Source organism: Bos indicus, chromosome 16 (genome assembly GCF_029378745.1).
Source record: "Bos indicus isolate NIAB-ARS_2022 breed Sahiwal x Tharparkar chromosome 16, NIAB-ARS_B.indTharparkar_mat_pri_1.0, whole genome shotgun sequence".
NCBI lineage: Eukaryota > Metazoa > Chordata > Mammalia > Artiodactyla > Bovidae > Bos > Bos indicus.
Window position 1 is genome coordinate 45640369 of NC_091775.1, and position 20747 is coordinate 45661115.

Consider the following 20747-nt stretch of genomic DNA (forward strand, 5'->3'; position numbering starts at 1 on the left):
ATGGGACTGGTGATGGAAGTCTGATGCTGTAAAGAACAGTATTGCATAGGAACCTGGAATGTTAGATCCATGAATCAAGGTAAATTGGAAGTGGTCACACAGGAATCAGTGAACTAAAATGGAGTGCAATGGGCGAATTTAATTTAGATGACCATTCTATCTACTACTGTGGGTAAGGATCCTTTAGAAGAAATAGAGTAGCCCTCATAGTCAACAAAAGAGTCTGAAATGCAGTACTTGAAATTTTAAGAATTTCAAGAATGACGGTGATCTCTGTTCGTTTCCAAGGCGAATCATTCATTATCACAATAATCCAGTCTAGTGCCCCAACCACTAATGCCGAAGAAGCTGAAGTTGATATGAAGGTTTTCACGGTTCTCTGAAGACCTACAAGACCTTCTAGAACAGCAAAAAAAGCTGTCTGTTTCATCATAGGGGACTGGAATGCAAAAGTAGGAAGTCAAGAGATACCTGGAGTAACAGGCAAGTTTGGCCTTGGAGTACAAAGTGAAGCAGAGCAAAGGCTAACAGAGTTTTGCTAAGAGAATGCACTGGTCATAGCAAACACCCTCTTCCACAACACAGGAGATGACTCTATACATGGACATCACCAGATGATCAATACCAAAGTCAGATTGATTATATTCTTTCCAGCTGAGATCAAATTGCCAGCATCTGTTGGATCATAGAAAAAGCAAGAGAATTCCAAAAAAGTATCTACTTCTGTTTCATTGACTATGCTAAAGCCTTTGACTGTGTGGATCACATAAAACTGTGGAAGATTCTTAAAGCCATGGGAATACCAGATCGCCTTACCTGCCTCCTGGGAAACCTATTGGCAGGTCAAGAAGCAACAGTTAGAACTGGCCATAGACAATTAGACTGGTTCAAAATTGGGAAAGGAGTATGTCAAGGCTATATATTGTCACCCTGCTTATTTAACTTATATGCAGAATACATCATGTGAAATGCTGGGCTGGATGAAGCACAAGCTGGAATCAAGATTGCAGGGAGAAATATCAAAAACCTCAGATATGCAGATGATACCAACCTATGACAGAAAGCAAAGAACTAAAGAGCCTCTTGTTGAAAGTGAAAGAGGAGAGTGAAAAAGTTGGCTTAAAGCTCAACATTCAGAAAACTAAGATCATGGTATCTGGTCCCATCATTTCATGGCAAATAGATGGGGAAACAATGGAAACAGAGACTTTATTTTCTTGGGCTCCAAAATCACTGCAGGTGGTGACTGCAGCCATGAAATGAAAAGACACTTGCTTCTTGGAATAAAAGCTATGACCAACCTAGATAGCATATTAAAAAGCAGAGACATTATTTTGCCAACAAAGGTCCATCTATTCAAAGCTATGTTTTTTCCATTAGTCATGTATGGATGTGAGAGTTGGACCATAAAGAAAGCTGAGCATGGAAGAATTGATGCTTTTGAACTGTGATGTTGGAGAGGACTCTTGAGAGTCCCTTGGATAGCAAGGAGATCAAACCAGTCAATCCTAAAGGAAATCAGTCCTGAATATTCATTGGAAGGACTGATGCTGAAGCTGAAGGTCCAGTATTTTGGCCACCTGATGCAAAGCATTGACTCCTTGGAAAAGACCCTGATGCTGTGAAAGATTGAAGGCAGGAGGAGAAAGGGATGATAGAGGACGAAATGGTTGGGTAGCATCACCAACTCAATGGACATGAGTTTGTGCAAGCACTGGGAGTTGTTGATGGACGCCGGGAAGCCTAGTGTGCTGCAGTCGATGGGGTCGTAAGGAGTCGGACACAACTGAACTGAATTCAATGACCTGTTTTACATATAACTTACCTTGTAGTTTGAAATCTCATATCTGGATTTATAATTTTTGGATCAATTTGGTTTGCCATGATAGCTTTTTAAACAGAGGTAACTTTGTATCTAGTAATAAGGTGTTGATATGCAAATTCCATATAACACTCTTCCTCAGGGCAGCTTCCAGTAAGACCACAGAGAAGTGTTATCAGTAGTTGTCCTTCACATCATGTGTGTTCCTTCCTTCTCTAACAGATTTATGCTCAGGTATATTTACAGATGTGGTTTCCCAGTTTACTCAGTGGTAAAGAGTCTGCCTGCTAATGCAGGAGGTGCCCTTTTGATCCCTGGGTTGGGAAGATCTCCTGGAGCAGGAAATGGCAACCCACCCCAGTAGTCTTGCCAGGAAATCCCATAGACAAAGAAGCCTTGTGGGATGCAGTCCATGGGGTTGCAAAGAGTCGGATACAACTGAGCACACACACATTTACAGATAATCATTTTCCTGAATGTATCTTTGTAGTGAAAAATGAAAGAATATAGATTTTCTCGCCTCTTCTGGAAAGCTTTTTAAATATATGTTGCTGTTGCTAAGTCGCTTCAGTAGTGTCCGACTCTGTGTGACCCCATAGACGGCAGCCCACCAAGCTCCCCCGTCCCTGGGATTCTCCAGGCAAAAACACTGGAGTGGGTTGCCATTTCCCTCTCCAATGCATGAAAGTGAAAAGTGAAAGTGAAGTTGTTCAGTTGTGTCCAACTCTTCGTGACCCCATGGACTGCAGCCTCCCAGGCTCCTCGGCCCATGGGAATTTCCAGGCAAGAGTACTGGTTGTCATTGCCTTCTCCAAATATATGTTAATAGCTACTTTATGTCTTTATAAGTAAAGGGTTTATAGTAATAATGATTCTGTTGATTATAATATATATATATATTAAAGCTTTTTTTGTGTGTAAAAAGAATAGAGTTATTCTTAATCCTTATTATCTAACTATCTGTTATTTACTTCGATTCTGTCTAGTCTTACCAACATCAGTATCAGACATCAGTCCTTTGGGGGAGTACAGAGAATGCAGAAATGAGTATGTTTCTTTGAGCTCAAAATTGATAGTGGACAGTGTAGACCATCTTGACTGCCAAATAACTGACCACACAGTGGATGTAAATTGTCAGTATATTTATACAATATTAAGGAAATTTTTTATCAGGGTAAGGAGATATTTCTTTGTAGAGGAGCTATGAGAATTCACTGCTGCTGGAGGTAACTCATTATATGGCTGCAGGTGCTTGTAAGAATAAAATAATAAAGAGGGTTTGATGTGGTCGGGCTGTGGGCTTTGGTGCAGTTGAACAGTGAAGCCTAGGGAAGGTAAGGTGTGACATGTGATCAGAGCATTGACTGCAACAAGCTTTTTTGTCACATGAGCTTTACGAAAGTGGAGATCATTCGTCAGGAAGGGACCTGTTAGTTTTGAAGTCAGTGACTAGAAGCTAGGTGTGATAGTGTTGGACTTCTCAGGTGGTGCAGTGGTAGAAGAATTCACCCACCAATGCAGGAGAAACGGGAAACTCGGGTTCGATTCCTTGGTGGGAAGATCCCCTGGAGAAGGAAATAGACACTCCAGTATTCTTGCCTGGAGAATCCCATGGACAGAGAGAAGCCTAGAGGACTACATTCCATGGGGGTTGAAAAGAGTCGGACGTGACTGAGCCGCTGAGCATACATGACAGTGTTATGTTATGAAAGACCGAAAATAGTTCCTTTGTGGGCCATAGGTGATAGGAAGAAGGTGTATGGGCTATGATCTGTGTTCAGATTGAGTGAGGTGAATAAATAATGGATATCTGGAGATTTGAAGTGCTGGCAAGTGGATACAACAAGGATTGGAACATGGAAATTAAGGACCTTGGATTGTCCCCAAATTTGCCCAAGTTGGAGCTACAGTTTTTGTTTAAGGAATGGGTTTCTTCAGTTTTTACTTGAATACCAAACTAGAATTAGGAAGAGAAATATTTACCACTGTGGGAAGGATTCCCTTCATCCCTTCAGGTGATTAGCATGATAGTGGATGTTGTCTGAATATTGAGCAGCTTTTTTTTTTCCCCAGCATCCTGGACTTTGGAGCAAGATAGAAAGGTCAGTCAGCAGTTCATTCCTGAACTGCCATTTCACGTGCATTCAGAGATCGAATAGCTGTTCTGGAGCCTACATCTGAGTAGAGAAATCAGTTGGGAAATTCTGGATGCCTAAATGTTTGACTTTCAGATTTCTTCCTTTTCTGTAATGATTCTGGGCCTCAAAAATCCTGCTGTCTTTCAGAAAGTTTCATGGAAGGAAGTGCCCCTCTGTCTTCCTGGTCTACCTCTTGGTGGGTCTTATTGGTACCTGTGGTGGGGCTAGGATTTCCACTGGATTGGGGACTCCAGACCTTTGATTTTTGGGGGCCTGGGTATGTTGTGTTCTTCACATGCATGAACTGGAGAAATAGAGGTATCTGCCTGGTTTGAGAAAATTCTAAGTCATTGTTGTGACGGGTCGTGAGGAAGATAAAACATGGCATTTTAAGTGTGGGCATTATGGTCACTCTCCCTGGAAAATGTGATTGACAGCAGATGCCATTACTTCTCAGTAAATAATACACAAACTTTCCTGTCCTGTGCTTTATGATGATCTTGGGCTGTAGTGTGGAGAGTTTTTATATTCCTTTATAGGTGTTGCTTTCCCTAAAATCATTACTTCTAAAACAACAAATATATCTTAGCCTGTCATTTTAGAAAGTAACCTTTAGACTCCAGCTGTTGAGAGCATCAGAAATAATTACTCAGCTACTGCCTTGTCAAATGTAATTTAAGAAAGTGATCTTCTTCCCTGAGGAAAATCTAATTTGGTTTACTTCATTCCATCTCTGATTGGCTGCCTTTGTTTTCTTTATGATTAGAAAGTAAAATATGTTTAGGTTAAAATTTAATAGAAAGTTACCCATGAGATAGTAGATGGTTTTCTCTTTGTTTGTGTGGGTGAAAAGGTTATTGTAGTAGCATGTTCAAGGTAGTCTTTTTTACATATTTCATTTATTTCCTCACAAAATATTTATTAAAAATAAAGCAGTAGTTGGCAAAGCTGTTTGTCTTTGTGAAGATGGGGAGCATCTGTCTGAGTAAGATATTCACGATTTTGTTTTGGCGTGTAATTACTTGAGTAAGTAATTCCCTTTATCGAAGTCTCTTCATCTGATTATGGATAATCCCATGGGATTCCCACTCCCCTTCTTGAGGGCTGCTGGGAACAATAACTGAGGCTTTACCAATTCTTTAAATCATCAGCAAGTGATCAAAAAGAACTCAAGAGCTGTTTCCTTTTAGCTTAAAATTATTTGTAATTTAATATCACCTTTAAAATTTTTTCTATAAAAGGTATGTGCTTTGTTATTTATTTATTTATTTATTTATGCAGTGGCTTTATGGGCCCTGTCTTTGTTTCCTTAAAGGTAAATGCCATTGTTTAAAATTTTCTTTTTCTTTTAAAGACTGTGTGTATATCGAGAGTCGGAGGCCCAACACACCGTACTTCATCTGTAGCATCCAAGACTTCAAACTGGTAAGCATCTTTTCACGTGCTGTTGATTCTGCTCTGTGCTCTCCCAGTTCCATCGGCTGTCTCTGTTGATTGCTTCTCTCCGTGTTGACTTGGTAACCTGCTCACCTCTAAAGTGCTGACCACTTGGTGACTACAACACTCCAATAAGGCAGTAAGCAGCTTTGTATTAGTAACATTTAATGTTAGAAAGCTCATCCTGCAAACAAATATTTCTGAAATTTTTATTCCTTTAGTAACTGTTTTGACAACAATTTCAGAGATTACCTTGAGTAGTTTTTTTCTCAGCCATTGTGAAGAACCTGAAGTGAAGTGAATTTGGGATTTCATGATGAATTGCGGAGAGAAAAAGGATGTAAATGGGCCAGAGATTATGATTTTCTGTGGCATACTTTCTTAGGTATGTTAAGCAAATATGGAGAATATCTTGAACCTTTTTTGGGGGAGTCTCCCAGGAGTGGGGGTTGCGAAAAGGAAGCCTGGCCTGGTGATGGAATAACTACACTGCTTTCTCACTGAAAACCTTTCACAAGTGCTTAAGTGCTGGGATTGTCTGAAATGAAATCTTGCTTTCAGTCCACTGGTTGTCAGACTGGGAACTTTGGATCCTTCAATATTCATAGAGAGTTTGCAGAGGTCTGTAAATAAACATTCTCAATGTTCAATAAATGTACCTTACACATGTCTGTATAACTCCTTTTCAAATGTATCAATATGCTTCTGTGATTTTTAAAATTAACTTATTTAATGACAAGACATAGTTAAGAATCACTATTATTGTTTAGTATTTTCCTCAAACCATTGTTATGTGAAATACTGTAATTTGGGGATCTTTTGAAACATGATAAGAAAGGATTCTTGTACTTGAAGGTTATGAGCCACTGTGTACATTCTTAGGTTTAGAGGCATGCCAGTTGTTTAGCTTTGTAGAGATACACGTCAGTGTCTGTGAACGCCACATTTCCAAACCCCTCTGTGACTTCTGATAACACTTGTGCTCTGACATACATTGTTCGTGATATTTCAGTCTAAGGAAAATAATATTCTGAACTGTGCATCTCTTTTTTAAAAAAATAACACATTTTGAATGACTCCAAATGTCCAATTAGTATATCCTATTGAGTTAAAAAGTTGCCTGCCATTTACTTTTCTTTATTCAAAAGTTATCACATGAGTAACACATGTGTTTTGCTACTTTAAAACAAAGTAAATCAGGCCATTTATGTCTGAGATTTCTTTATTCTTCATAGATCTCTTTTACCTTCTGGTTGTTTTACAAGGTGGCCTTGCAGTTTAATCTTGTAAATCAAATGCTTTCTGTTCAGAGTTTATGTCAACATGAGGTTTTACCATTTTTAGAGGTCTCTGCTGTTTATTATATGTTGTCGTCCAGAGATTTTTTTTACAGATGCTGCACCGACATCTGTGAATCTGGGCGGTGGCCTTGTTTCATGAGGAGTTAGCTTTTGCTAGTGGTGCTGCCATTGCTCTCTGCTCATTGTCTTTGTGTGTGATTTTTACCAAATGTGTAACACCAGTGCACCATGGAAAAGATATAGCTGTGGAATCATATTGCAAAGATTTTTCTTTTAACTGTTAGAGTTGAGTCCCTTCTGTATACGTTTTGCACGTTAGCAGGTGCCTTCATGTTTGAACGGCGTCTCTTATGAAATGCTGATTACAGTGTGATAGCTGCTGTTTGGGGCAGAGGTTCCTGCTGAGCTACAGTAATTGCTCAGGGTATTAACAGCAATAAAAGCTGAGGCTTCTGTTGTCAGGATTGGTCTAGTGCAGCACATTAAAATGATGTGGAAAGTGGGGTGCTATGGGTTTAGATGCCTTTTTCTAAGTCACGTATGCTATGTCACGTGTTTCTGATTGAGTTTTGTATTCAGAACATATTCATCGTTTTTGTGTAAGAATAATAAGGATGATGAAGAAAATATGTGCTTCTGGAAGAAATATAGTTATTGTCTGGTTACCCACTTTCCTTGTTTCTGAATACCACTTATGAAAAGATAACCTCACAGATGAGAATAATCATAGACTTTCTCTCCTTCCGCTTGCCCAACTAATAGGCGAAAAGATGAACAGAAGGAAATGTGCTTTGTTTCTTTGCAAGATTTTGCAAAGAAGAAACCAGGGTTGGTTTTGTGCACAGCAAATGCCACACGTGGCAGATGGAATCATGGAAAGGAATAACCCAACAGCTTTGACATGTTGTTGATTAATTACATATTTTATCTTTTTTGGATTTGAGGTTTAACTGAGAGATGTCTTTCTTTGTTTATACCATAAATTAGAATCAGTCCTTTTATCATGGTGAGTTTCTGAGTACAAGGTGTGTTTGGGGACCATCAGAGGCACTGGGGGAAGGCCTTTTGTAGGGGAGGAAGCTGAAGCAGAGGTTTGGCGTAGCTGTGCAGAGAGAGAGAGAAAGTGAGCTCTCTCCCTGAGTCTTGCTGCACTGGTGCTTCTTCCTGTTGGAGTCTCAGATTACCCTCCTTGTTTTCTTTCAGTGTAGGGCCCCCTTCTTGGGCCAGCTGGAGGAGCTCTCCATTGACCGTATCGGAAAGAGCTTGGGCTCACAGCGGCGAGCCTTTTCTTCTGCTGCACTCCCCCAGCTTTTCTCTGTCACCATGTGGCTGAGCGTGCACTGAGGGTTTTGTTCCAAGCCAGTCGGTATCCCCAGGGGCATTATGTGCCAGGGTGAGTTCAGATGTTCTGGGTTATTGCCAGGGCCTCGACAGGCAAGCCTGCTTTGTGTTCTCTGTTGAGCGTAGCTATAAGGGGACTGAGGAATGTAAGGCAAAGGTCCTCCCCTCAGGGGTCTTGGGTTCTGCCTGGACCGACAGCTGCGGTAGAGTGGATGTCAGCCCTTGTTGGAGAACATTCGTAGGACTGATGTGGAGGAAGGATTCCCTTCTTTTACAAAAAAAAGCAATAAAATTCTATTCTTATAGGAACCCAGGCCTTAGCATAGTAGAATTGCTTTGCTGTCTAGAAATAATCATAGATTTTGAGAATGCTGGACGGAGATTATTGAGATTGGTAGGTTCCATTCAATGTCACCCCTCAGAGTTCCTCATCTGCCTCTAAGAGTCATGCTTCCTGCCTCATCCTTCACTCCCAGATGAATGGTTGAAGCCATTCTTTTAATATCCTGCATGGGAATTCTGTGTGGATTCCTAATAGTTTCTGTTACTCATTAAATAGAAAAATTATGTTGCTTGTTTCCTTGAGTTATTATAGTTATCAATTCTTCAGCTATTTGTACATGAAATTAATTTTCAGGTCATATAGATAATTATTACAAATATTATTTTGAGCAGATACCATTGGTTCATTTTTGCTCCTAAGTGGTTTATTAAATAGAGACTCCTTGGAGTTGGGGACCTATCTGTAGTAAATTTTGCTTTTTCCAGTTGACTTTTAGGGCTCGGGGTGTTGTTACAACTCTTCATGGATGCATATGCTCTGGTATCATTGTTGTCCCTAACAGCTTGTATTCTCAGTGCTGATCCTGCATATGGAATAGTTAAAGATGCCTCCCACTCCTTACCTTGGCAAAGGCACACCTCCATTACTGCTGTGAATGTGGGGACTGAGTTATGTAAGATTTAGTATCTGGTGTCTCTCTGTTTCATAGCCAAATGTGAGTGGCTGAGGGAGGAACGTTTGGAATTTCTTCCTGGTTCCTGGCCTAGACCCATAACCCTACCCCAAAAGCTGCTTGCCACAATGCAACAGTCAGGGGCTTCAGCTTAGCTCCACCTACCGTTGAAATTGCCCTCTCTCCACCAAAATTGAGTTTCTCAGAAGACTGAAAACAGTTAGCTGCTTTTCCTTTTTTAAAATGAAAGTTTAACTGAGAATAAGTGGCTATATCTTGTTTTTTTTTTGTTAGAGACCTTTACATAGACAGTGCTGGGAGGTAAGGGAGGCTTCACTAACAGGCAACCTTGTGTGTATACGTGTGTTATACACCACAGTTATTTAATCCCAGCTTGGCTGATGTGGCCGCTCAGGACAGAATGTATGGTGTATGGGCATTCATTGTAATGTTAGGTCAACTTTGTATTGAAAACTCTTAGGGGAGGCAGGAAATGCACATTAATTTGAACATGGCTAATTGAGAAGATTAGATGTTATTCTGGGATTGAGTTTTGGGGGATGGTAGGGTGCCTGGGTGGAGAGCTCCACTTGGAAATCAGCTTGTCTGTTCATCAGTTCTTGTTTTCCATGACACTGGGCAAGACATTACACCCTCCTCACCTTGCTTTATTTACCTATAAAGTTGGGATATAAAGTGCCCACCCACTTTGCACATGGCTTGTTTTTAGGTGAAAAGATCAGCCTACATCCTGGACAGTGCAGTGATGATTGTGACGTTGACGTTTAGTTGGTGCTCTAGGTTTAAGCTTGGGAAAAGCAGATACTTCATCTGTTTTATTCATTGATGTATATATTGCATGACTCATCTAAGATCCATAATAAATATTTACTGAATATTGAATGAAGTTACACTTCAGTGGAAAAAGTTAAGTGGATAAAGTTACCAAAAAACTTTAGTAGTCGTTTGATACAGTGCATGCGTTAACTACAAATTAGTCTTTCGTTTATTAAACAGGCCAACGAGATTTGCTTCTTTACCTTGAGTTAGCCTGCAGTGTGTGGTATTTAATATATTTAAATAATTCTAAAAATACTTTATAAAATTTTCTTTAGGAAGTTTATGTGCATGTAGCTAAGGTCATAATATTTTTTAGGCATTATTATGTTCCACTTTGAATTTTCTATATCACTGACTTTTAGCAAAGATAAATGATGGCCTAGTCTTATGTAAACATCCCAGAGAAGGCAGCTCGTAGGAAAAATGCCTTTGGATGTGATGGTTTGTTTCTGTATGAAGCAGTGGTTGTTTTCTCTCTAGGTTTTTTGTAGTCTCTCAAGCCAAGCCTGCCAAATTGAGTCTTTCTGTAGTTTCTTTTTCTCTGTACCCTCTTTGTTCATTCCCTGTGGAAAGGTCAGTACCACTTGCTTACTGCTTTGTGACTTGAGTGTTGTGTGGGATAATGAAGTGAAAACCTTGGAAGTTTGTTGCTAAGTATTTTCTGCTTATAGATTGAGGAGTCACGTCTTAGATAATGGGAAGTACAGCAGAGATGGTTCTTTGAAGAGTCGTTCCTTTTTGTCAGTTTAGTCGTTCTTACCGTCAGGAGTTGGGTGCCTCAGTGCCCTTCTTGACCTGATTCCAGGTCAAGAAAAGTTGGAGAGAAGAAGGAAATTTTGCCATTTGCAAGAACGTGAATGGACTTAGAGGGTACTTTGTTAATTGAAGTAAGTCACACAGAGAAAGACAAATTCTGTGTGATCTCACTTATATGTGGTATCTTAAAAAAAGAAAGCAAACTAGTGAATATAATAAAAAAGAAGCAGAGAACAAATTAGTTGTTATCAGTGAGGAGAGGGGAGGGGCAAGATAGGGGTAGAGGCTTAAGAGGAACAAACTATTATGTACAAAATAAGGTACAGGGATATCTTGTACAGTACAATATACCTAACATTCTATGATAACTATAGATGGAGTATAATCTTAAAAATTAGGAATCACTGTATTGTACACCTGTGTCTTATATAATATTGTACATCACCTATACTTCAATTTAAAAAAGGTTTCAAAAAAAAAGAGGAGGGTTGAGTTACTGACTTGTTACTTCTGAAGGCCACACCTTCCCCACTTCTGTTTTTAAAATAAAGGTCCTGGTCACTTGGTTGCTATCCATACGTATTGTGATAAACTGTAATGGGGTAGTGGACTTCCTCCGTGCTGTGTTTGAGGTAAGCCACCAGCAATAAATACGTGTGCAAGGACTAAATGTCCTTTTTGCATGAAGTGTATAAATTAAGAGTGGGATGAAGCCGCTCGGCCCTGAGTGTGATGGTCAGGCAGGTGCGGCTCTGCGGGGCCTGCCGTGCTTGTCCCCACCCTCACCCCACTTACGGGACAGTCGTGTGGAAAGTTATTTTGAATCACCACAACATTTTCACATGAGATGTGTCAGTTCTTAAGTGGGAGAAGTGGTGACACAAGTGAAAATCAGAGTGAGGCTTTGGGAGTAAATAATCTCAGGGCGTCTTAGTGGCCCCATTGACCCAGCTTCTGAGTGGTGTTTTCACTCATGATTGACAGTCATTGTAGGCTTCATGGGATTTCAAGTTTTAATGGTTCATGATTATTGTGTGATTGGGTAATTCATTTTCTCCTAATGTATTTGGATTTTTAGGACTCTGTGTAGGAAATCGTTGAAGAAGTTTAATTATGTTTACTTCCATAAAATACTTACCTAAAAATGTTATTTTACTAAACCTGCTCTGTATATATGAAATTTTTTCATGCAGAAAACTCTGGGTATTCTGTTTTTGTTTTTTTTTTTAAATAGGAGCTTAAGGAAGTTTGAGACAATTTGATGTTTGTAGAGAGCTACTGTGCTAGAGTACTGGTGAATAGCTGTCATTCCAACTCTGTTTCTTAGAAGTGGAAATTTGTAATTAGTGTATATGTGGATGTTTGTGTTAAGGGCCAACTCAAAATTATACAAGAAAAAACTCATTAGAAGAATTGAAAAAAAATTAGGACAACTGAGATACTATCTGTGTTTTTTGATTCATAAATGAGAGTAATGAAATGCTTTGAAATTATGCCTTTATAAAATGTTTTAATAATTACTTGAACTTTTGCATATTAAATAATGCCAACATGCTTAGAAATGCTTTACTAAGGTGTTTTTTGCTTAAAACATTTGATTTGAATGAATAAGGATTTGAGTGGTTTGATTAATTCCTAGTGCAAGAGATTAACAAGAATTTCAGTTTTTCAAAAATGTTGATTTGTTGCTTACATTAAAAATTCTTGACTGTACTGCACATCCTAGTGCCCAGTTGAATCTTTGATTTGAAACTTGCAGTGTTGGTATGGGCAGGAGGGAGGTGATTATGGCTACTAACACTTGATGTTCACAGAGGTCATTTATATAGCGTCCCCAGGGCAGTATGGTCAGAGACTGACTGCCCAGAAAGCATACTGTGTGGGAGCCCAGGGTCCTCTGGAGGGTCATCTGAAGAGTAAGAAAAGCATCATGATAAAGACATTCCCCGTATTAGTTCTTTTTCTTGGGATTTGTCCTTTTGTTTGTTTTCAGAGACATTTAAAAAGAATAAATAGTTTACGGAGCATATTAAAATCTTGGACTATAAGAAGCTGTTAGGGTTTCTTTTCTTCTTGAAAGGAATTATGTGTAATAGGACTCCCTAAAAATGATTTAATATGAAAAGTTGGCTTACCTGTAATTTCTAAGCAGTTTTAAGAATTGAGATTTGCTTAAGTATTTGGATTTTATGGGGTTTTTTAGTTCATTAAAAACTACATGAAATTGGATTGGTTAAGTTTTTGGAAATCTTATATACTCCCTAGAGTATTCAAAAAAGGAACATGTTCAAACTATTACCTGAGCTATCTTTGTGATACTTAACCAGGACTGTGCTGGCTTTCAGAAGTTGCTCCCTAATCTTTTGTTGGTTTTGAATGTTTCTTGGGGGCGAAAAGAAAGACATATGTATGATATGCACCAAACTGGTTTGGCTCCTAAAAGACATAATGTCTTTCTTGAACTTTATGCTCCAGCCTGTTCATTATACTCACCCTGTGGGCATTGTGAGCAAACTCAAGCTTGTTTGAAGGGTGTTGTCTTTTTTTCTGGTGTTAAGCCTCTGTCTTCAGCTTTACAAAATGAAACTAGGACTTTGAGAAAACGGTAGGATCTCTCTTGAGGCCCCCCACTCCCCCATACCTTGAGCATTTCCTTATGAAGTATGTGTCTTATGTCTCTAACATCTGTCCTTAGAAAACTCTTCTGAAAGCTCAGTTTGTCCGCTTGTGGTTCATTTTATAGTTGTGTTTATCTGACACCGTTGCATTTTTGTTTCTATTATAAGCAAAGCATGCCACTGTCACTGCACTTTGACACTGTGTCACATCTTAACTTGGTTATTTCGAGGGGCACACACCATACTGCCTTACGACAGGCCCACACGAAAGCGTGGAGCCAGAGGGTCATACATTAGTTCACGCCGGAGTGAGAAACAGCTTTGATGGATGCGCAAAGTTTACCTTGAGTGGTAGAACAGATTCTCTGAGATTTTGGAGACCATCTGCTAAAGGATTTGTGCAGAAACCTGCTGTGTGCTGCGTGCCCCTAATAACCAGGGTCTGAGGGGACATCAGGCATGTTAACTGAAGACTGTTTTCTCTTTTAGGTCCACAACTCCCAGGCCTGTTGCAGATCTCCAACTCCTGCTTTGTGTGACCCCCCAGCATGCTCTCTGCCGGTGGCATCACAGCCACCACAGCATCTTTCTGAAGCCGGGCGAGGGCCTGTAGGGGTAAGGAGAATCCCGTTTTTAAAAGCTATCAATATTTTATATCCCATAGGGTATAAAATAGGATCATTGCCTCCCTCCCCAGAGCCCCTTTAAAAATGTGCTGTATTGTCTGTGTTTTTAAAGGAGTAACAAGTACATGCACAGAGGAAGCAAATACGGGACTTGCCTTACCCCTCTAGGACAGTTCCAGACGCTGGGGGGTGGTGGTGTAGGGGACTCTGGCACCAGCAGAGAGCACGCTGGGCTGCTGCAAGGAGCAGGAGCTGGCAATCAGCAGCGAGTATGGATGTTGGCAACTGAAATGGGGGAAAAGGGGGTAAGTGGGTCCACGTATGGAGTGTGCCATTCCCCAGGATCCCTGGGACTTGTGGCTGGTGGCGCTGAACTGTGTGGGGTGCTGCCCTCCTGGGGGATGTTTGGTAGAGTGTTGTGCAGAGGTAGCTGGGCTTTTCTGCAACGCCAGATATAGAATCAGTGTGTGACAGGCTTGTGTTGACGTGTAGAGGTGGTGCTCTCAGCTGTGCCCTGGAAATCCTCTGTTCCCTGGTGGTGATGCGGGGCCTGCTGTGAGGCAGAGCAGGATGAAATGTCTTTAGCGCTGTATCCCTTGGAGCACAGGGCCTGGTGTTAGTGGTCCACGAGGGTTATTTTCGTGTCTTACCTTCTCTGAGAGCTGTGTGTACACAGCTGTGTTCGTTTTCCTTCTTTTATGAGGATTTAATGCTAAAGTTTTCTGAAAGACTGGTGCTTCTTGTTCTGATTGACTGCTGTTAATCACGAAAGAAGTTTGAGACCTGTCTTTTGTTTTATGTGATCTCACCAGGGGGCTCATACTCATGCTGAATTAGAAAATAACAAGAGAGTAGTCACCACACGTACTCACATGATTCAGGATACTGGCACTATGTGATGACTCATTCGCTTTCCCTGTAGAATATTAGTACCTTGAGACTCAGAGAAGAGAGCACTCCAAATGGGCTGTAGCAGCACTTGGGAAAGCTTTGGGAAGGAAGGTAGGTATTGAGGAGCAGGGTGTGTTTCTGATACACTGGTAACATGGGGCGGGCAGAGTGGAGGAGCCCTGCACGTGTGCATGCCAGCCTGTCCCTATAAGCAGCATAGGCATTGAGCCTGGTGAAGCCAAGAGTTGTGAGAAGATGACTGCAGAACGTCAAAGAAGAGCACAGGTTAGTGGGTCCTGGGAGGCAGACATGGGGCCGGACTGAAGAAGGTCAGAAAAGGCAAGATTGTATGTGCTGGGCCAAAGAGAGCCTTTGCAGGCTTTTTCATTCCAAGCAAGCTGATCACTGCTTAAGAAGATTCATTGGGTAGCAGTGTGGAGTGGGGGAAAGATTGTGGAAGTTCCAATTAGGAGGCTAGGGCTGTCACCCGTGCATGAAATGAAGGAGGACCAAGACAATGGAGATGGGGAATAAATAATTGTAATAAAATCAGGAATAATTGTCAAAACAACATTTTCATGTTTAGATAGTTGCTACTGTAATTTATCAAGAATTAGACCAGAAAAAAGGTTCATATTATGGAAGCCTTGAAATTCCTCATATATAATAGTCAATCACAATGGAAGATAAAACCCAGTGTAGTGGATAAAAATCTAATTTTAATCCCTGGAGAGATATTGGCATCTTAACGAACAAATTAGCAGTCCCGACTTGCCTATTTCAGAAGCTCCAGCCTTTACCAATTACCATCTTGTTTATGTATGTGAGTGTATGAAATGGTTTTTATCTTTTAGACCAATACTATATTCTCTAATCAGTGTGGATGTCATTGTTAGACTGTTTCATTTATTGCAATACTCACTAACCAGGATTTGCTGAATGGATTTAAGGTTTTGCCCATAATAACATTGATTTTTGGTAAACTTTTTATATTAGCATTAGTGATACCTAGTATTAATTTATTTAAATTTTTAACAGTAAAAATATTATGTCCACCAGGAATTTAATTAAGTCCATGATCGGTGGTACACTCAGATACCATCCTGTGGAAGCTGGAGAAGATTCTATAGTAAGATGACAGATCTTTTTTCAGTCAAGACAACACTGTGTAAAGCTAATGTATTGATTGTTCTTTAACAACGCTTCATGCTGCCAAAGTCATTTGAGCTGGATCTGAATCGGATCCAGTTGGCAAAACTCCCCTCCATGTGTGGAGCTCCCATAAATTCTGCAGGCCTACAGATCTGATACACTGTAATGAGAGAGCTGCTGGGAGAAAAAATTGATTACAGGGCTGCAGACAATATCATTAACGTTTCCTGCCATGATACACCAGATGTCTTCTCTAATAGACTATTTTTGTTAATTTAGTTTTTATAGGATAGCATTGATTGCATCATAATTTAACTTTTCTTTGCATATTCAGGTATCTGTGATCTCTGTTTCTATACTGATGATGGCATCAACTCATAAGGTTTAATTTTTATTAATTTTTATCTGTTCATTTTAAAAGCATCTGTGTCGGAAAGGCAACATTTTTACTCATTCCTGAGAATCTGTTAGCTCGGATGCCTTCTAGCAAAAAGTACTGATTTACTGGTGGGGTGGGGAGGGAGGTGAGAAGTCAAAGGAAGCGTTGTCCAGATCCTCCCCAGACTGGGCAGAGATGATCTGCACCCCTAGCTGCTCCGCATATCGGTGTTTAATTTGCGCGACATAGGCTCTGTCCAGAGCAGAGAGGTGCAGCCATTTAAAGGGGACTTGAATGCACGTTCACGTCCACTGTGGTAGGTGTGGCTCTGCAGGCTGGAGTGCTTGGTAGGCATACCTGTCCTCTCCTCACTGGAAGTTCAGTGCTCCTCACTAGAATATTTAGTTACTTAGTATTTTTATTCTTTACTCTTACCTTTTTGTGCATTTAAGACCTCTGTGGAGTAGCTAACAGATATTGTTACAAATATGACCATGTTTGGACAGTGGGTCGAGCTATTTTATGTCATTAAAGAAAATATTCACAGCAACTTTATTCACAATAGAAAAATACTGCAAACAGCCTATATGTTCTTTGATGGGTGAATGATCAAACCAAGTCATTATTTTTTTTTAGCTACTAGTTTTGTTTTTGGTGCATTATCCTTCGGAGAACAGATTTTTGTCTTGATGAGCTCCTGTGTCACATGGACACGTTAACTAACCATCTGACCCTTAGTTTTCTCACTCATAAACAGGTATGCTACTACCACTGATCGCAAAGGGCTGTTGCAAAGGTGATTGAAATAATTCATTAAATTGCTTTGCATGATGTCGAGCATATAATAAGCATTCATTAAGCAGTATCTCTTATCACATAGTTTTATTGTACAAATTCAGGTTTAAATAATTGATTGGTTTTTTGGATATTCTTAAAGTCCCTAGGTCCCTAGATGGTTTTGTTGAGTTTAAGAGGGTCTGTGAACTTCCTGAAATTGCTTGCAAAGTCTTACACACACATGCATTTTCCTGGAGAGAATTTATATTTTTCAACTATGAATGATAATCAGATTCCTAAAATTTAAAAATTAAGTTTAAAAACTGCCATTCTCTAAAGTCTCTTGAGGTATGGGTCGATTGAAACCTCGAATCAGGAAAGTAACCTTTAAAATGACATAAAAATGAAAAAATGTCTTTAATTGAGGCTATTTTCCAAATAAAGACTATAATTAAAACCCTAAAAGACAAACAGACAACCCTCAAACCAGCTAACTGCTTGCTAAGGAGGTAAACTAACGTGGAGCAGTCACTGTGTGCTGAGGCACACTGCTGCTCTTTTATGTAGCTTTTCCCAGATGGCCTCCACAACAGGCGCTTCACATACTTGCGGTCTGGGGTACCATTTAATAATTGAAAGTAAATATTTATCATAAAATGCTGTTTTAAAAGTAAAGCCAGTGGAAGAGATGCAAGAGTCACAAGTTCCATCCCTGAGTTGGGAACATTCCCTGGAGTAGGAAATGGCAACCCACTCCAGTATTCTTGCCTGGAAAATTCCATGGACAGAGGATGCCTGTGGGGCTGCAGTCCTTGGAGTCACTAAAGACTCAGACATGACTGAGGGCCTGAGCACACAATTCCATTTCTTAGCTGCTTGATGCTTATAAAGAGTTGTCGTCTGGTAGCTTGTTTTGCCCTATAGGAGGTTTTAAGGATATCCTGCTTTTTCAGAGTTTACTGTATTTTCTTCAGTTGCCTTAAGCATTCCCCAAATAAGCCTTTTATGTTTGACTGTGGTAAAAGTGTTAGAACCAGATTTTCAGAAAAAATGCCAGTACAGATGCCCGTCTACCCTGAATGAAAGATGATTACTAGCTGTTGAATTTTAATGTAACAAGTTAAAAAATTCTTAAAACACCCAGTTGACCAGTGTTAGTGAGCACATACCCACTTCCAGGTGAATTCCTCTCCTTTGAAGCTGTTATTTCCACGCCCTGCTGTCCCTTAGAAGCTGCAGGCCAGCTACTTTGTTCTTAAGGCTATCTTCCATATACTCATCTGCTCCTTTTATACAAAAGAGGCCTCGAGCCACAGTTTCAGAACATATATTGGAATAGCCTTAGGATTTTAACGGAGAAGGCAATGGCACCCCACTCCAGTACTCTTGCCTGGAAAACCCCACTGACAGAGGAGCCTGGTAGGCTGCAATCCATGGGGTCGCTAAGAGTCGGACACGACTGAGCAACTTAACTTTCACTTTTCACTTTCATGCATTGGAGAAGGAAATGGCAACCCACTCCAGTGTTCTTGCCTGGAGAATCCCAGGGACGAGGGAGCCTGGTGGGCTGCCATCTGTGGGGTCACACAGAGTCGGACATGACTGAAGTGATTTAGCAGCAGGATTTTAAAACACTTCCCATTTGGCAAAACCAATACAATATTGTAAAGTTAAAAAAAAAAACACTTCCACTGTTTAAGCAGTCTTTGCTACCATAGATCTGTATGAAATGTAATGGTTACTTTTAAGTTTTATTGAGCTCTCCCTTCTTTCAGGGATAATGCATCACCCTTGGTTACTTACAGGCACTGTGAGACCCTTTAACTTCTTTTAAGGGCTATTTCATGCTGTTTGAAAAATGTATAAGCAAATATGTGGTGTGCCCAGGCTTTCCAAGTTCTCTGGAAGCAGTTTTACTAAGACACGTTTCAGGACATGTAGGTAAAGTGTGCAGTTTGTCTAGCTTAACTTTGTTTGTAGTGTTATCCCTCATTTTAGGATATCATAGTATTTTTAGTGACAGCGTTTCAAATAAATATCAAGGTCTTCAGCTTTTCTAAGTGCCTGGTGTAAAGATTAAGTAACTCACCTAAGGTTAATCAATCCTTTCCAGAATCTGAAAGTTGTTATGCCTAATTCCTCTAAGTTAGCATTTTCTATTTTTATCTTTGATCTCCTGTTGTACTGTTAGATCGAATGGCAGATGCTTATCATTTTTTCCTTTTTTTATTCCTTGTAAATAGACTTTATTTTTCAGAGCAGTTTTAGGATCACAGCAAAAATTGAGTGGGAGGTACAGAGATTTCCCATACACCTCCTACCCAATACGTGAATGCGTGCATGTGTGCTAAGTCGCTTCAGTCGTGTCCAACTCTTTGCAACCCCATGGACTGTAGCCTGCCAGGCTCCTCTGTCCGTGGGATTCTCCAGGCAAGAATACTGGAGTAGGTTGCCATGCCCTCCTCCAGAGGATCCTCTTGACCCAGGGATCGAACCTGCATCTCTTTATGTCTGCTCTGTTGGCAGGCGGGTTCTTTACCACTCGTGCCACCTGGCAAGACCCCATACATGAATAACCTCCCCCATTAGCAATACTCCTACGAGAGTGGTACATACATTACAGTCAATGAATCTCCACATCAGTATCATCCAAAGTGCATAGTTAGCTTTAGGTTCACTTTTAGTGTGTCGTATGTTCTTTGCGTTTGGACAAGTTTCCGACGCCGTGTATCCACTGTCAGCTTCACACAGAGTGGTTTCACTTCCCTGACAGCCCTCTGTGCTTCGCCTGTTCAGCTCTCCCTTTCGTCCTAACCCGTGGCAACCGCTGATCTCTATGCTCTCTCCTTAGTTTTACCTTTTCCAGAATGTCATATGGTTGGAATCATACAGGATGTAGCCTTTTCATGTTTGCTCCTTTCATTTAGAAGTATGCACTCAAGATTCCTCCATGTAAAGACATGAGAAGTCATGCATAACAGTTTCTTTTTCACAATAAACAAAATTCCATTGTTTGGATGGACCACAGTTTATTTATCCTTTCATCTACTGAAGAAGATGGCATCCTTTTTCCAAGTTTTAGCAGTTATGAATAAAGTTGCTCTAGCAGCAGGGTATTGTGTGGACATAAATTTTCAACTCCTTTGGGAGCCTAATTGCAGGATTGTATGGCAAGAGTATGTTCAATTTTCTGAGAAACAACCACACTGTTTTTCAAAGTAGCCATACGAGTCTGCATTCCTAGCAGCAATGAATGGAAAGTTCCTGTTGCTCCACATCCTCAGCAACATTTGGTGATGTTGGTCTGGATTTTGGCCATTCTATTAGGTGTGTTGGTGGTATCTCACTGTTGTTTAAATTGGCATTTTCTTGATGACATGCTGTGTGGAGTATCTTTTGTTAGGCTGTCTGGTCCGTTTTGAAATCATACTGTTTATTTTTTATTGTTGAGTGTTCAGAGTTCTTTGTGTTTCCCAGGTGGCGCTACTGGTGAAGAACCCTTCTGCCAGTGCAGGAGACATAAGAGACTTGGGTTTGATCCCTGGTTCAGGAAGATCCCCTGGAGGAGGGCATCACAGCCCACTCCAGTATTCTTGCCTGGAGAATCCCATGGACAGAGGAGCCTGGTGGGCTACAGTCCATGGGGTCGCAAAGAGTTTGACACAACTGAAGTGACTTAACACACACACAGGAGTTCTTTGTGTATTCTGGAT

At 40.4% G+C, this 20747-nt stretch overlaps 1 protein-coding gene across 5 annotated transcripts in view; it reads left to right on the forward strand.

The window, feature by feature from the left end:
• Positions 1–20747, forward strand: part of RERE (arginine-glutamic acid dipeptide repeats) — a 415138-nt gene that overhangs the window by 182583 nt on the left and 211808 nt on the right. For 4 of the 5 annotated variants that reach the window (XM_019976073.2, XM_019976074.2, XM_070768881.1 and 1 more), the window contains exons 3-4: positions 5315–5385; positions 13699–13824. In XM_019976073.2, coding sequence (XP_019831632.2) covers positions 5315–5385; positions 13699–13824 — 197 coding nt within the window. The remainder of the gene's footprint in view (positions 1–5314; positions 5386–13698; positions 13825–20747) is intronic. The other variant, XM_019976075.2, reaches the window with a different exon arrangement.